The following is a 17,488-nucleotide window of genomic DNA, read 5'->3' on the forward strand; positions in this document are numbered from 1 at the left end:
TCACATAAAGGAAGCATAAAAGTAATCCATATTACTCCAGTGGTTAATATTATTTTCTGAAGGGATATGAAAGGTGTGTGTGAGAAATAGTTCAATATTTATGTCCTTTTTTCTATCAATCTCCACTATTGTTTTCAGTGATTCGTATTCTTTGTGCACATCATCACTTTCTCTACAGGGTGGAAAATATATATTAAAAAAAGACTTAAATATTGATCTGTTTCTCACCCACACCTATCACTGTAAATTGCTTCTGAAGATACAGATTTAACCACTGGAGTCTTCAAAGTTCTGGTCACCATTCGCTTGCATAGACCTTATTCACAGTAGTGCAAAATCGTTGATTTTAAATTAGAATGACAACGAGGCTATGAGGGATAGGCTTACTATCTCTTCAATGGCAGGCATGGTATAAAGCTCCTAGATCAAATCAGATTTACCACAACTCATGATGTCTGGAGTCCCACAACTCACGATGTCTGTTTTTTCAATGTTTTGTCTGCTGAACGATCTAAAAACACTTTAAACTGCAGTACAACCCATTGAAGAAAATGTACATCAAGCCCTTACAGCCTCGTTGCCATTCCCATCAAAAATCAAAGATGGAACTGCTGTGAATAAGGTCTATTTTATGGACCTACAGAGCTGAAATATTCTTCTAAAATTCTTTGTTTGTGTTCTGCAGAAGACAGTAAGTCAAACACATCTGGGATGGCATGAGGGTGAGTAAATGATGAGAGAATTTTCATTTTTAGGTGAATTATCCCTTCAACATGCTTATTTTATACCTTCTGCTTTAGAGTGTGAATAGGAAATATCAACTTTAGATTCCCAAACATTCCTTTAGCAAATAGAAAAGAATAGAAGTAGAACAAAGAGTCCTGCAACAGATGGTATGTCCCCACAGAGCCAGAATCTCAACATCATTGAGTCAGTCTGGGATTACTTGAAGAGACAGAAGCCGTTAAGTCAGCCTGAATACATTGAACTGTGGAACTGTGGCAAGTTCTCCAAGATGCTTGAAACAACCTAACTGCCAACAGCCTTATCTCGTCTCATGTCATGAAAATAGGTGCATGATGCCTCTGTCCAAATTAACATATTGAGATTTTGTGATATTTTTTATGGACATAAATTAATAAATCAATATATATTTGAATTATAAAAATATTTCTTTTTTACTTCTCGGATTAGGGTTAAGAAGTCCACCCATTTACGGCTTCAGCTGTTGGATAAGGAGGAGTACAGACTGAGTGCACTGATGGCAGAAAGTGTCCAGACAGACATGCTCTCGCCCATCCTCATTAGGCCTCATCTGGAGGCCATGGACCGCAGGCTGCGCCTGGTGCTTCAGGTACTGGCCGACTGCATTGAAAAGGAAGGCCACACCAATGTAGTAGAGGATGACATGGGCACAGAGGGCATGGACATGGGCACAGTCCCACAGAGGTAGTGGGCACAAACTGATCAGGCATCCCCGTTGGATCCTTTGAAGTCCCACAACAACGCTATAGACCATGAACGTCTTGCAAGAGATGCTCTTGTTGATAAACTCTGAATTCAGTGAATTCCAAAGACTCATTCCTCAACCAATGGACCATGTGTTTAAATAATGATACACAGTGGAAGAGAAGGTTTGAGATACAGTGATCTGCAGTCCTGCAGTAATTTAATCTGAAACGTATACTGATCTTCATACTGTAGGTCGTAACAAGTGTTAATAAGCAAGCAGTGGTTCTCAACTGGTGGGTCAATTATCAATCTTCCTATTCATCATATGTCATGTTAATAAGTTTGCATATGTATTTGGCATATGCAGTTCTTGGTAGGCCTAATATTAATACATTTCAATGTTTGATTTTATGGATATTTTTGTTTACCATACAATAAACGATTATAGCTATGTTTAGTAGCTGCTTGATGTCTGATGTAAAATCGGGGTCCTGAAGAAAAACCAGTTTAGAACCAATGTTACAGGATCGAAATAAACACATGAAAAATGCATGAACATCATTGGTCCCATATTTGCTGTCGCTTTGAGTAAATTATTTGAACTTTTGAGATTTACAATGTAGTTTTGTAAAAAAAAAAAAAAAGAAATGAGCTAATGAGAGGTACAGATGCAACAGTGAATGTTTGACTGAAGGTACAGTATTTGCAGCTACAGAAGATAACATTTTCCTCACATTTCAGGTCAATCTAATGAGAAACTACAGATTCACAAACTCTTTTGCCGCTTCAAATGTGAATGTCTAAATATACAATATGTGGACTTTTATGTCTTTGTATAAAAAGAGGTCTTTAGACTCTCTCCATTGCAAGGAGGAAAATGAGGAACTGTGCATTCAAATATCAATGAATTTTACTTTACCTTATTCAGGACAAAAAGCTTAGTGGAGGGTGAGTTATCTCCGGAAAGTATGTGTCCCATCTGTCATGTAATAGATGATCAGAGCTTATTTATTGAGTTTCATATTTATTTTTCCCAACATGCCACTCATACCATTTTCATTTCTATAAATGAAATCAAAGAGGTAGATTCAGCTTAGTACATTAAACGAGTTGCTGTATTTGTGCTTGCAAGTACAGTAGATTAGCAGTAATGTGTAGTATACCGGTACATAAAAAATGTTGATGGTTTTTGGATTTCAGAGAAACATTCTAAACAACTTGCATAATTCTGGCTTTGTTACATATTTATTAATGTAGTATACAAATGGAAGAAAACTGATATTACAATATCAATAATCAACATTGTTAACAGTGTGGTTGCTGCATTTCTATCTACATTTGACACAAAAATGTAGGCTTTAAAAGGACACAGTGATGTTGATTATGTACAAATCCATGAATCACTGTAAAACTGTCATGCTATTAAACTGACATTTTTAAAAACAAAATATGTTTTATAGTGCTCAGAGGATTATATGACTGATGTTCTATATGTCTAAATGCTGGTATACCCATCTATAGTCCTATACATATGCTGTCACAGCAATTTATACTTTTGATCTTATTAGATCAAAACGATTCCGCTAATTTCATTGGGCACAGACTTAAGGTTATTTTTGCCATTTAGGATTGCTGATCTGTTTGTTAAGATGATTTTAAAAAGAAGCTCAGTTGTTGTTATAAAAGTGTAATAAATAGTACATAACAGTTAATTGCAGCATTATTAGCACTTGATAGTTGCCCAGAGTCATCGGCAGTAGCACAAAGATCATGCAAGTTTGCTGAATAAGATATTTTCTTATTATAATTTTGTACATAATGTATGCTCCAATGTATGAATAGACATTGCATGTACATTATAACATTCAGTGTCTTTTGAGTTCAGTGCTCTCAGCAGTCTTTGCTGTGCTACAAAACACATTTGTATAACTGCTGAAAAAGTTGTGTAAATACTATGTGACTCCAGTGCCTGTGCAATTATAGAAATACTTGAATACTCTGTTATGGTGGTAACAGAGTAATCAGCAGAATACAGTAAAATTGTAAGATGTAAAATGTATCATGGCGACATTAGAATTTGTAGTGAGGGGATGGCCATTGATGGGCAAGTATGTTTTTTGGTTTCCTTTATACAGTATGTGCTTTTCATTGAGAACAGGGGACTCTCCTCAACCACCTCCAGTGTGCAGCATCCACCTGGATGATGTGATGGCAGCCATAGTGTGCCAGTACGTTCACCACACACAAGCTTTTTGTGAAAAGGAGAGAGTAGAGTGATAGAGCCAATTCATAATATTCAGTTGCAGTGTATGAAACCAAAATGTGAATTTTGTTTTTTTATTCTAACTATTGGTGCCCACTACCTAGCCTTAGAACACTCCTAAATATAAATGTATCAAAACAATAATATAATTTCAATGTGATTATTTATATATTTTTGAACACAGGCACTGCTCTTTTTCTTTTAGATTAAGTGGACCAAATCATCAGTACAATTGGGACAGTGTTTTTAACTTTTAATCCTCCATTGGTATTGAAAATTGTGAAGTAAGAACAATAAAATCATTCTTTTCTTTTGGGATTTTATACCATTGTGATCTTGTTTACATGTACAAATAAACAAATAAGCTATTTTAAAAAAGAAAATTCAGAACCTACACTTCTACAAGTTGAAACATTAAAAATATGAGAATTTGACATAAATTGGAGGCAGATTGCTGCCACCTAGTTAACAAAATAGAAATAACATGCAACCTGGTCTCATAGTGTAGACGTGACTCTACAGGTATATACAGTACATTTTTGCAAAACTTGTACGTGTCTCCAGGTACAATTCCCTGCAGTTTCTAGGTGAAATTAACACTAGAGGAGCTACAACAACTGTGTTTTTTATTCACTTTCACTCAAATTATGACTTTAATGGCTGATTATCACTTTATATACTTTTTGTTCTATTACGAAGACTCTGTTATGTTATGAAATTGACACACTTTTACTCTTATGCATCTTTTGAAAAATTACACATTTGAACGATTTTGACTTGAAAACCATGTCATGCTAGTAACACCCAGTAGATGGCTGTAGCCACCTACAGTGTAGTCTGATTGCTTATTGTAACCTAATTTGATATTTGATCACAATATATGCATTTGGATATATATTTAGACATTATCAAACTATTTATTTGTCAAAGTTTAGCATTTAAAAATAGTTTTGAAGTGCCAGTTTTTGCAGTTAATGTCATTATGCTTGCCAGTCAAACCTGACCATGGTGTTACAAAGAGAAGCATTTTTCTACCAATAATTTATTTCAAACATTTGTAATGTCCTGTACTAGTTTTAGTAGTCTACTGTTGTGTTTTGTTCTCTCTCTCTCTCTCTCTCTCTCTCTCTCTCTCTCTCTCTCTCTCTCTCTCTCTCAGTCAGTTTAAAACAGATGAAATTGTGGATAGAAAAATATCATGGAAGCATGCATATATATTTAATGAAGATCTTCAAAAAGTGTTTAATTTTTTTTAGAGAAGTCAAAGACAGAGCCAAGTAAAGTGAGGTGTGATATTTGTGGAGCTCACTTTTCCATCTCCCATGGAGGCCACACTGACATCACGCAGCATGTTCATACAAAAAAGCATGTAGATGCTGCTAAAAGTGTGCCACACCAAATGTTAGTAATTGTTTTGTGAAGCAAAGTTCAGAATCTTTCAAGGCGCACGCAAGTGAAGGACTTTTTGCTTAATCTGTCGTGCACGGCCATAGTTTTCGGTCGGCTGACTCCACTGCAAGAAATTGCAGTGGAGTCAGAAAACTCCTACAATCAAGAAATTGTATGATCCGAAATGTTCTTTTGCCCACACCAAATCTGAAGCTGTCACATGTAACATTCTCGCTTTTGTGCAGCTGGACTATCAGAAATTACTGCAGCATGGCAACACGTGTTTCCTCTCTCTTGGTCCAGCTCTTGAAAGAATACAATGCATTTTCAATGGTCTGCGTGCATACTTTCTTTCTCAAGAAAAATGACCAAAGTTTCTAAGAGACATTTTCAGCGATCCTTGCACTAAACTTTAAATTGGCTTCGCACTTAAGTAAACAGACACTTTTAACTGTGCACTGGAGGTAGTGGAGCAAGACCACATATCAGCCACTGAAGTGGCTTTGCACATTCATGACCTGAGAAAAGTCTTGCAGGCCAGGCTGGAGGAATCATTCATACCCTCTGACATTAAAAAGCAGTTGGATGCCCTGGTTGAAGCTGGTGACATACAGGGGATGATTTCTTTTGTGCAGTGAGAATCTTTTATTCGGCATCGGTGGATTACCTCTAAAATTGGAGCTGCTCATTGGAGAACACAGAAAAACTTGAGTGGGCCCTACTGAGAGACATCCTAGAGTGGAAAGACATTCAGAGCAGCCTCGAACACTTCTACACCAGAATACCCGCTCTCATTTTGATTGACAAAATAATGCTTTTTGATGAGTGGGATTGCGCAAAAAACATTGTCACTATTCGCATTACTGAGTGGAACATGAACAATGTGCCTGTCTGGGACATCTGCATCTGTGGAGCCTGTGTTCTCATTAATTGACACAGCATGGACATCAACCCAGTGTAACAGTCATGAACATCTTTTTTTTTGAACATCTTAAATTTGGACTGGACTGTTTTGCATTTTATGATAAACTCTTGAAAGACAAGTGCACACTGAGTTCAAGGTGACAACCGTTACAGATGCAGATGCACCCTCTACTTCGCATTGATCTGTGCCTAGGTAAGGATACATCAATTTCATTTTAGCTGGGAGGGGGCTGTCTCATTTTCCACAAGCAGGAATCTGGTCACTTTATGTAAGGCTGACCTATTTTTGATGGCAGATTTTTGTGACGTACCTGTTTCCAAAATGTCTACTAAGCAGGTAATTCGGGAGGTGTTGCTGGAGAAATTGGTAAGAGCTGGAGTTATGGAAGTCAAAGAGACTGGTCCAGATTTGCGGGGTGTTGAGGCTGCGTCTGGGACGATCATGCTGGCTGCAGTGGAGGCTTTGGCTGGGGTGTCACCAGGTGTTATTCCTCATCCATGGTGGGTCTGCATACAGAGGACCTCCAACTGGCAGTCCAACTTAAAGAACTTAACTTGGAAGACAAACAGCAAGAGCATTCCACACAGCTTTTGTGACAGAGTGAGTTGGAAGCTCAGACTGCGTGCCTTGTTCAGGCAGTGCCATTGAGTGTTTCACAGACTCCTATGCCACCTTGTGCCAGTTTCACACATCCTCCAAGAGCGGGGTGTGATTGAGGTGCGAGTTGCCTGTGAGAGGGGTGGTCGTTGGATGTTCACATTGGCTGCATCTTTTCCATAAGAAACAGCAGAAAATAAAGATATCAATGGGGTCCTACGGCCAAAAAAAATTTTTTAATAAGGTAAAAATAAGCTGAGGTTATTGCTGCTTCAAGGACAACAGCGTGCAGTCATGTGCACTTCATTGTTATCAGCACACTTGGTTGTGATCGGTTAATGTTGTGTCTATACTGTACACCTATATTCACAGAATGACAAAAGGTCCGGCAGTTTATTAATTCTTTCCTTAAAGTTATTTTACTGAGTTTAATTGCATGCGGACATATAAATTGTAGTGTAGTATAGGTTCGTTTTGAATCATTTTAATTTGCTTTCGGCTCAATGCCGAAACCATCTGCTCACTGCCATGTCTGAGATGATTCTAGGATGCATCACCTCATGCTTGCAGTGTGAACGGTGTAATCTGTTAATATGGGCACCGAAACAAAAATGCACCGCTCACACCCTGCTCACGGAGGATGTGTGAACCCGGCGCCAGCCTGTTGTTCCCGAGTACTATTTATCCTGTTCCCCCTACCCTTCTGAGTAGTCGTGACTTTGACATTAGTAGACAAATTAGTTTGATTCCGATATTTAGAGTCCGAAGTCGACTCCTACTTAAATGCATTTGAGTGAATTGCTGCAGCTTTACATTAGCCCAGAGACTTTTGAACGCTTTTGCTCCAGTGCAAACTGGTTGGAAAAGCTCAGGAGGATTGTGCTGCTCTCTCCCTTGAAGATAGCCTCAATTATGATGTTATGAAAGCTTCTGTACTTAGAGCTTACGAATTAGTTCCGGAAGCATATCGTCAAAAATTCCGTAACTGGGTAAAAACCGCCAATCAGATGTTTGTGGAATTTGCCAGTGAGAAGGGAACTCTGCTTGATGGTGTCAATCCAGCAAGGTAAGTGATTTTGAAAGACTTCGTGAACTTGTACTGCTTGAAGATTTTAAAAACTCGTTACCATACACAATTTTTGTATATCTAAATGAACAAAAAGTGACCACACTCGCACAGGCTGCTATCTGTGCTGACAAATATGTATTGACGCATAAAAACATCTCGGTTACGTATCTAACCTAGTTTCCCTGAGATGAAGGGAACGAGACATTGCGTCACTAAGCTGATGCTATGGGGAGTGTCATTATATATGACCAAGTTGAATACAATAACATTAAAATGCGGACATGCAAACACCATTCCACAGAATTTTCTGACTGAGGAGTAAGAACGCCTCGCTCACACCTCAAATAACTCTGAGTCTGTAGTGCAGCCAACTTATGTAATATCTCGTTCCATTGGTCTCAGGGAACCAAGGTTACACACATAACCGTGACGTTCCCTTCAAACTCAGTACACTTGACATTGTGTCACTAAGCGGACTCTATGGGAAACAGAATCTCATCACAACACATCACTACATAACATTTTCACTTTCCAGAGAGGAAACATGATGGCGTAGTCCCACGGGATGGTGACCAACATGGATATTGCAATGGAATGACCTCATGGTTGTGTAAAAAGTCACGGAGACCTTAAAAAGTGGGGTATAAGTATATGTTTGGCCAATGAAATGGCAAGCGTTCTAGACAGAGATGACTTTCTATGAGAGACGGTATGTCTAGGTTGTAAAACCTTGTGAATATGTTTTGATAATATCATCCTGCTGCAAAACATATGTCTTGTAAGGACACATGAAGAGGCCACACCTCTAGTTGAGTGTACTTTATCACCAATTGGGCAGTTTGCACCCTGCAAAGCCAGGGTGATCGCATCAACGATACAGTAAGAAAGTCTTTGCCAGGAGACAGACATTCATGTGTCCTCCATAGCACACAAAGAGTTGGTCAGACAGTCTGAATTGGCGGGGGCACTCAACGTATTTTCCCTTGGAAGCTGTCCAGTAGTTGTACCATCTTCAGAAACCAGGACTGATTAGACCATGTTGGTGCAATTAACAGGACTGTTTTTATGTCTACTCAGACTTTGCTGATGACAGAATGAAGGAGGTGCACCAGGGGAAATGCATACTTGCATTTTGCCGGCCATACGTGGGCCAGTGCATCCTGGTGACTTATATATCCCACTACTGTTGTGTTGTCCGAACGAATCAGAATGTGGTGATTCACGATGTCAGAATGAAAAGATCTCAAAGCTAGAAAGACAGCCAGAAGCTATTGGCAGTTGACATGCCATGCCCATTTCAAACCTGTCCAGGTGTCAAAAGTTGGGCATCCATCACACACCGTGCCCCAACCTATGTTGGATGTATCTGTGGTCAGCACATTGCTCTGAAAATTTGACCCAGCATAACACCCTGTTGGTAGAAGGTCAGTGTTGTCCATGGTGCTAAAGCAGCCAGACAGCGGCGAGTCACTGTGATGTACATGCGCCCGAGGCTCCAGGCGCAATGGGGAACATTGCTAGAGTCAGTACTAGAGAGGTCTCATGTGTAACAGACCTAACGGTATGACAGCGGATGCTGCCACCATAAAACCCAGCATTCTCAGAAATGACTTCAGTGGTAATGTGTTTCAGTTTGAACACCGAAGAATAGTCAATATGCACTCGTTCATGAGGTATGGACGCATGCTGACGTAGTTGAGACAATCTCCTAAACAGATTTTCCATATGGCAAAGCCATACAGTCTTTGTGTTCACTCAGTAGTGCCTCTGATTAGCTAGTAATAACAAATCGCTGAGGTAAATCAAAACCGTCATGAGACAGGATAGTCCACGAGGGCCTGACGAGGAGAGCCATTCGAGATGGTGCCGGGGCACTGCCGGATAAGTGCTGCTCCTCTCCCATCACGCATTGCATGTTTCTGGAGAACCTGATGCTAAATGACTCGTAGACAAACTGATTTTAGGATTTTCTGATTTTCAATGCGGCGAGCGCAGCAACGATAAATTTTGTGAACGCGTGGGGTGCCTGAGACAGACTGAAATGCAGGACTTTAAATTGATATGAAGTAATGATTGATACGCTCTCTGAACCTAAAAATTCAGTTAATTTGGTTTCTGAGGCTCCTGTGTCTTCTATTTTTCTATTTGTGCGGTTACACACTGAAAAAAATATTTTGTGGTGAAGTAAATAAAGCAGAAAAGTACCTTCTACATTAAATAAGTTATTACAAGCTTGAACTTGAAAATATTAAGTAATTTCTGCATTTGTACTCAATTCAAACATGTAAAAATCTATAGTATAAGTAAATATTATTTATGATTGTTTGTTATTTTTACATGTATCAGTCCTAAAGAAGAAAATATTTTCATATGTATTTACTAATTTTGAGTAAATTTCACAGGTAAATGAAATAAGTACATTTTTACAAAACATTTCAGAGCATGCTTGAATAATTAATGAGGTTGCATGATTTCACTATTTGCAAGTTGACTTAACTCAATTTCATTGTTGATTTTGTTGTTACATTTGGTAACATATTTTTTCTTACTTTATATTTTGTGAAGTCTGAAGTTCATTGCATGTAAATGCATTTACATTTATGCATTTGGCAGACGCTTTTATCCAAAGCGACTTACAGTGCTCTTATTACAGGGACAATCCCCCCGGAGCAACCTGGAGTTAAGTGCCTTGCTCAAGGGCCCAACAGTGGCATCTTGGTGGTGCTGGGGCTTGAACCCCCAACCTTCTGGTCAGTAACCCTGAGCCTCAACCACTGAGCCACCACTGCCCTTTTGTGCACAAAGTGTTGAGGTCTCCTCTGTCGGAGGTTTCTGTTTCTCATTTACATGACTAAATATGTTTTAGAAAACAAGTGATGCTAGAGAGTACACTTCTAAAAGCATGGTTCAATTCAGAGCTACAGTGATTACTAGTTTGTTTGTTTTTAAGTAAACCACACTCCAAAAACAATTAAGCACAGCAAATATAGGCTATAAAGAAATGTCCAGGTTCTTACTGCTGTATGGTATGGTTCATGTTAGCTCGTAATAAAATAATTAATAACCTTAATCAGAATTTAGTGTTGCCCCATTACCTGAAAGTTACTTTCCCACTTTATGTGCTCGTAATATGTTAAAGGAATATTTCACATAAGTGCTTGTGGCTCTACTTTTGAAACAGTGAATATTTGAATGTTTCCATATTGGCCTCATTCACTTCCATTAAACGTGCGCTGTAACCCCTATTATTACCAACACGAGTAAATGCTTTTACATTCAACACACCATTTTGATTGTATTCATAAAGAAAAAACAGTTATTAATATTTTAATTTATATTAATTTTAATATATTTACAGACAAAATCACTCGCATTTGCGATGAAAACCTTACCAGGAGCGACGGAGAAATATGATGCACAATGTTTTTCTTCTATAGTGTAGTAATTGGTCCTCCGGATATTCATCTGTGAGCGGTCTAGGGGACCTCTAATCGGACTGCAGTAGACTGAGCGGCCGTAGACTGTCCAGCTGAGGAAACGGCGTCATGGGAACGAAGCGGGATTGCGCTGGGACTGTTATCAGATCGCACTCTCAGTGCCCTCAGACAGGAAACGCCACACGAACACAAAAATCTGACCCTTATTCGCGTTTAATAACTTGATTTTGAATTAACGAACGCTAATGTATTCCCAAAAACACACACTAGTTTGAGCAAGTCGCATCTGTTAAATTAGCAATCAATGCCGAGAAATGTGAAGTTAAATATTAATTGGATGGACTATGAATTCTGAAGTATTTTAGTCCAGAATGTCCGAGCTGTGTCCACACCAAACAAGGCCGCGAGATTAATCAGTCTCCCAGATCACAGGGCCACACACAGACGTCTCGCGCCGCGGGGTATTTGTTCATGTTTCTCAATCTCTCAAATGCCCAGTTAAATGTTCTTTTGAACACACATCCCCTTTTTAGTCACGGAAACAGAAGTTATTATGTCGCATTATAGATTGCATCTACAGAAGCCAAGAGTTGTTGCCGAGAGATAGGGCTATGATTCATTTCGAGGAGCCACAACATCTTTTAGTGAGAGAAACGAAAACAACCCGAAAGAGTTAAGACTACAGCCACGAGAAGCATGTTTGTTAATGTTTCATTCATCTTTCAATTATTGTTAAGTGGATCCGTCTATAAAAAGAAACACTACGAAACAAAACAACCCATCCTAAATAGTATTGGACCACCCAGAATCAAAGAGTTAATAAGAGAATGTAGTTTGTTGATCACGCCCCGGGTTCGGACGTTTACAGTAGTTCCAGTCATGTACGCCCATTATATCAGCATCTGACCAACAGCCGGCGAGTTCCTCTACACACATCCACACACACTTCTCATGAGAGCAGCTTCATTTGCCTTGGCCAGCTAGAGCCTTTTGCGTTCAATAATCATAAAGGCTTGCCAGCTTGGACTTCTTATTATGTTTGACAACTCGCAATATCCTTATAACTGTTTTAACTATGATGGCGATGGATACCCCACATGTGGCTCGGATGAGGTGAAGAAAGTGTGCCGACCGGCTTACAGGTAACTAATATTATTATTATTAATAATATGAATATTATTATAATTAATAAAAATAACCTATTTATAATTTTTTCATTATTTACTTTAGTTTCTTTTGTTGTTTTGAATGGTTAGATATGATGTAGGCTAACCATAAAAAAGGATAGGCTAATTATAATTATGTAACAATAATACATTTTTGTTGTTATTATTATTATTATTAGTTTAAGCTATTGTTGTCTCAGTTAGTGAAACACTTGCTAGATTACAATATGGAAGCTGTTGCAATATTTCTAAGATTTGTAGTGTTTATTTAAAGCATGATTTTTTTTTAGCACTTATTTACACCAGCAAGCCTCTTTAAAGGCAAATTTATGATCTCTGATTTGTATCCGTATGTCTCTCTTTAGCTACATTGCACTAATAGCAATGGCTATACAACAGAGTCCAGAGAACAAAGTTACCCTATCAGGAATCTACGAGTTCATCATGAAGAGATTTCCTTATTACAGATCCAACCAGAGGGCTTGGCAAAACTCAATTCGTCATAACCTCTCTTTAAACAGCTGCTTCATAAAGGTACGAAAGGCTCTCTGGATGTAAATGCCAAATTGCAAGCGTAAACTACAATAAAACAGTATGTACAAGATACTGTAAATACAGTAACTGTTAACAGCTAACTAAGTGAAATATTAGTATCCAATAAATAGCGTGAATACATTGAGAGTGGGACACTTTTTGTTAATTTGATGGTACATGAATTAGACCCTCAGACAATACCATTTTAAATATCCAAAGATCTCCACTACACAGAGGAAAATGGAAGAAATATTAGATACAAATGCTTATGTTTCCCACTATACCAGTTAGCCCACTTTAACATTGTTTACCCCAAGTGCAATCGTAATATTTTGTTATGCTGTGCAACCAAGCGTAACTGGTAATTATATCATACCAGCTCTGTCTATAGTTCTGACTACCTGTGTTTTCCTCAGGTGCCCCGTACGGAAGGTAACGAGAAAGGAAAAGGTAATTACTGGACCTTTGCCACAGGCTGCGAGTCCATGCTGGACCTCTTTGAAAATGGCAACTTTCGCCGCCGCCGCCGCAGACGCAACTTAAAAATGGGCCTCAAGGAGCCAATGGAACCTTTTTTTGCCATGGACATTTATCAGGGCGCTGCAGTAAGATCCATGGATTCAGATTCTCTCTGCCCTGTGAACACTAGTCATAGTCTGGCCCAAATCAACCCACCTCTCAGCAAACCTGAGCCTGAGATCAAATTTAGCATTGACTACATTCTCTCCACTCCGGACCCTCTTCCTGGGTTCAGAACCACTAACAGTGCAGCTGGAGCTGTGATTCATCACCTGGAGCCACAACATCTAAATCTACACTTCTGGACCATGTAACAAAACTATTCAATCCGAGAGAATCTGTAGAATGCAAATCAGTAAATATCCAGATGCTGAAACTGTTTAGAAAAAGAAAGAGAAAAAAAACGTAATGTAGTCTAATAGTTCATATGACTTACTTTCTTTTGTGGAACGCAAAAGGTGAATTTCTGTAGAATATCCTGGTCACTCTTATGAATGAGAAAAAGAGAATGGGGCTTTCAAGCCACAAAATCATTTTTAAAAAAGCTAAATAAATTATAATAAACATGGTCCATCTGGCTATATTCAAAGTCTTTTGGAGTGCAGATTGAGTGACAGGATATTCTTCCAAAATTAATCATTAGTGTATTACAAAGATAAAGTCAGTCAAACGTGTTTGGAATGACACAAAGGTAAGCAAATAATTACAGCATTTTCTTTTGTGGGTGAACTATTACTTTAAAGCTTCAATAATGTGCAAAAAGTCTAGTAGATGTTATAAATATGGCAAATTGTCTTGTAGGCACATACAGTATGTTGTGTGCTAGTGCTCTTGGACTGCTCAATTCATGGTTCATGTCAGCAAAAGAATACACTCTTACAGTAGATATAACAGTAACAGTGTTGGGTTTAATTACAAAGAAATTAGTTACTGTATTCTAATTACTTTTTAGTAAAAAAGTAGTGTAGTACATTATATTTTAAATTATTGTAATCAGATTACAGTTATTGACTTTCAATTAATTTAATTAATGTTAAGTACATTAAAGGATTATGCTTATTTCTAAAATATTATTTATGTAGAATACCTGAATTATGGCCCTGTAATGAGTTATGAAAGAGAAATGTGAGGTGCTGAGTGTATGACTTATGTGCAACAATGAACAAGAAAGAAATATATACATTATTTTGAATATGTTAAGTGGAAAAGTGTTTTAGAAAGTAACTTAAAATTAAAGTAATTAGTAATGTGATTACTTTCAAATTAAGTAATTAGTAAAGTAATCTGATTACAAATTTAGATAAATAATTAGTCATTTGTAGTGGATTCATATTTTTAAGTAATGTACCCAACACTTAACAGTTAGTTATGAGTATATAATTATTCAGTGATTAATAATATGAGTCTAGGATATAAACTCAGTGAAAAAGGAACTTCCTCTCATTTTCAACTGCTTTTATTTTCAGCAAATTTAACATGTGTAAATATTTGTATGAACATAAAAAGATTCAACAACTAAGACAAAAACTGAGCACGTTTCACAGACATGTGACTTACAGAAATGGAATAATGTGTCCCTGAACAAAGTAACAGTCAGTATTTGGTGTGGCCACCAGCTGCATTAAGTACTGCAGTGCATCTCCTCCTCATGGACTGCACCAGATTTGCCAGTTTTTGCAGTAAGATGTTGCCCCACTCTTCCACCAAGACACTTGCAAGTTCCTGAACATTTCTGGGGGGAATGGTCCTAGCCCTCACCCTCCGGTTCAACAGGTCCCAGACATGCTCAATGGGATCGAGATCCGGGCTCTTCGCTGGTCATGGCAGAACACTGACATTCCTGTCTTGCAGGAAATCATGCACTGAATGAGCAGTATGACTGGTGGCATTGTTATGCTGGAGGGTCATGTCAGGATGAGCCTGCAGGAAGGGTACCACATGAGGGAGGAGGATGTCTTCCCTGTAACGCACAGCGTTGAGATTGCTGCAATGACAGCAAACTCAGTCCGATTATGCTGAGACACATCGCCCCAGACCATGACGGACCCTCCACCTCCAAATCGATCCCGTTCCAGAGTACAGGCCATTCCTTCAATGATAAATGCGAGTCCGACCATCACCCCTGGTGAGACAAAACTGTGATTCGTCAGATAAGAGCACTTTTTGCCAGTCATGTCTGGTCCAGTGAAGGTGGGTTTGTGCCCATAGATGACGATGTTGTCGGTGATGTCTGGTAAGGACCTGCCTTACAACAGGCCTACAAGCCCTCAGTCCAGCCTCTCTCAGCCTATTGCGGTCAGTCTGAGCTCTAATGGAGGGATTGTGTGTTACTGGTGTAACTCGGGCAGTTGTTGTTGCCATCCTGTACCTGTCCCACAGGTGTGATATTCAGATGTACTGATCCTGTGCAGGTGTTGTTACACATGGTCTGCCACTGCGAGGATGATCAGCTGTCCTTCCAGTCTCCCTGTAGAGCTGTCTTAAGCGTCTCACAATACGGACATTGCAATTTATTGCCCTGGCCACATCTGCGGTCCTCATGCCTCCATGCAGCATGTCTAAGGCACATTCTTGCAGATGAGCAGGGACCATGGGCATCTTTCTTTTGGTGTTTTTCAGAGTCAGTAGAAAGGTCTCTTTAGTGTACTAAGTTTTTATAACCGAGACCAGAATTGCCAACCGTCTGTAAGCTGTTAGTGTCTTAAAGACCGTTCCACAGGTGCATGTTCATTAATTGTTTACGGTTCATTGAACAAGCATGGAAAACGTTGTTTAAACCCTTTACAATAAAGATCTGTTTTTACAAAATTATCTTTAAAATACAGTGTCCTGAAAAAGGGAAGTTCCTTTTTTTGCTGAGTTTACATTAGCTGTATATTATTATACACCATTTTCACCAAGATTTTAAAACAGTGTGCACAGTTAATGCTAACTTTGAAAAGGTCACTTTGTATATTGCCATGATTTTCAGGACTTTACAGTCTTTGGTAGCAAGCTGAGAAAAGTATAGAAACAGGAGCTAAACAGGGTGAACCAGATTATTTTTGATAACTCAATCAGTCCTGACTTTCAATGGAACCTTTTCATAAACAGTGGTGATGCATCTCTGCCGTAATTTAGCAGCATAAATCTAGCAAAAAAAATTTTTTTTGTTAATTATATTATATTATGATTATTATATTAATTTCCTAACATTATTCTTTGTATATTATTACCCTGGAATAATTGTAATAATAAAAAGATATATATATAAAAAAAAGAACAGCTGCCACGGGGTTACAAATACAGTTGTTGGGGGAGTAAGAGTAAATTTGGCATATTTTTTGGCACTGCACCATTTTGTAGACACGGATATTTAGTTATTGTAGTGTTCACAACAAATGCATGAAACATAGCTATGAGGGTTAGTGTAATCAGCATTGCCTGCATAATGTAGGAGGACTGAGTGATTCTATTGTTTACATATGTTGTTTATAATGTGTATCATTGGCCCATGACAGTCTGTGATCCGTATCAATCACTGAGAGACTGAGCAAATGTTCCTCTGGCCAACAGCAATGTATTCTAGCACTTAAAGCCTTCCCAGGGGTGTTTAATGATTTGTAAGGATTTATTTAGGAATCTCTCCTTTTTTTAATGCATCTTTAAATGATGGACAGTGCAAAGGTCATTTCAGAAAAAGAGTTTGTCTGCACTCGTGACATTTTAATAGTTTAACTGAAATCTAGCATCACTAATAGCTCTTGTTTACTGCTACATACTGACCATTGTTGCCTATAGTTTTATACCAAATCACTTTGGTGACAGAATATTCTACAGAAAAAAATAAAAATGTTATGGCACATTGGACAAAAACCTGCGGTCCCACTTTTATATTAGATGTCTTTAACGACTAACATTAAAATACATACAATGCAATGCATTTATTGTGTCAATACATGTTGTTTTGCAAAATTCTCACAAGATTCACATTTGCTGCTACTGATGTTGAGGTACAAGTAGGTGTAGGGTAAGCAATAGTGGTTAGGGGGTAGGGTTTAGGTTTAGGGGTAAGATTAACAGTTCAACTAAAGAGGTAATTAAATGCAGGTACTTAAAATGTAAGTACAATGCAAAAACATGTGTGTAAATAATAAG

General features: G+C 38.4%; 2 protein-coding genes across 3 annotated transcripts in view; both read left to right on the forward strand.

Annotated features, from left to right (window-relative positions):
* LOC127627060 (extracellular serine/threonine protein kinase FAM20C-like) overlaps positions 1-3,991 on the forward strand; it is a 75,505-nt gene extending 71,514 nt beyond the window's left edge. Inside the window, exons 10-11 of one of the 2 annotated variants that reach the window (XR_007968516.1) lie at positions 908-1,072; positions 1,195-1,322. Coding sequence is in view for 1 of the 2 variants with exons in the window: in XM_052103277.1 (XP_051959237.1) it covers positions 1,195-1,453 (259 nt within the window). In the remaining variant the exon portion in view is untranslated. Of the gene's footprint in view, positions 1-907; positions 1,073-1,194 lie in introns of both variants that reach the window. The other variant, XM_052103277.1, reaches the window with a different exon arrangement.
* Positions 3,992-12,098: 8,107 nt separating this feature from the next.
* Positions 12,099-13,665, forward strand: LOC127626401 (forkhead box protein L3-like). Its single transcript, XM_052102139.1, has 3 exons — positions 12,099-12,274; positions 12,664-12,832; positions 13,249-13,665. The coding sequence occupies exons 1-3, from the start codon at positions 12,168-12,170 to the stop codon at positions 13,663-13,665; spliced, it is 693 nt and encodes a 230-aa protein (XP_051958099.1). The 5' UTR covers positions 12,099-12,167.
* The last annotated feature ends 3,823 nt before the right edge of the window (positions 13,666-17,488 follow it).

The sequence above is a fragment of the Xyrauchen texanus genome, chromosome 33 (assembly GCF_025860055.1).
Source record: "Xyrauchen texanus isolate HMW12.3.18 chromosome 33, RBS_HiC_50CHRs, whole genome shotgun sequence".
In the NCBI taxonomy this organism is placed as follows: Eukaryota; Metazoa; Chordata; class Actinopteri; order Cypriniformes; family Catostomidae; genus Xyrauchen; species Xyrauchen texanus.

Coding starts and splice junctions, on each gene's coding strand:
- LOC127626401 (XM_052102139.1), top strand. CDS start 12,168: ATGTTTGACAACTCGCAATATCCTTATAACTGTTTTAACTATGATGGC. Junction 12,275..12,663: donor GTGTGCCGACCGGCTTACAG/GTAACTAATATT, acceptor GTCTCTCTTTAG/CTACATTGCACTAATAGCAA. Junction 12,833..13,248: donor TAAACAGCTGCTTCATAAAG/GTACGAAAGGCT, acceptor TGTTTTCCTCAG/GTGCCCCGTACGGAAGGTAA.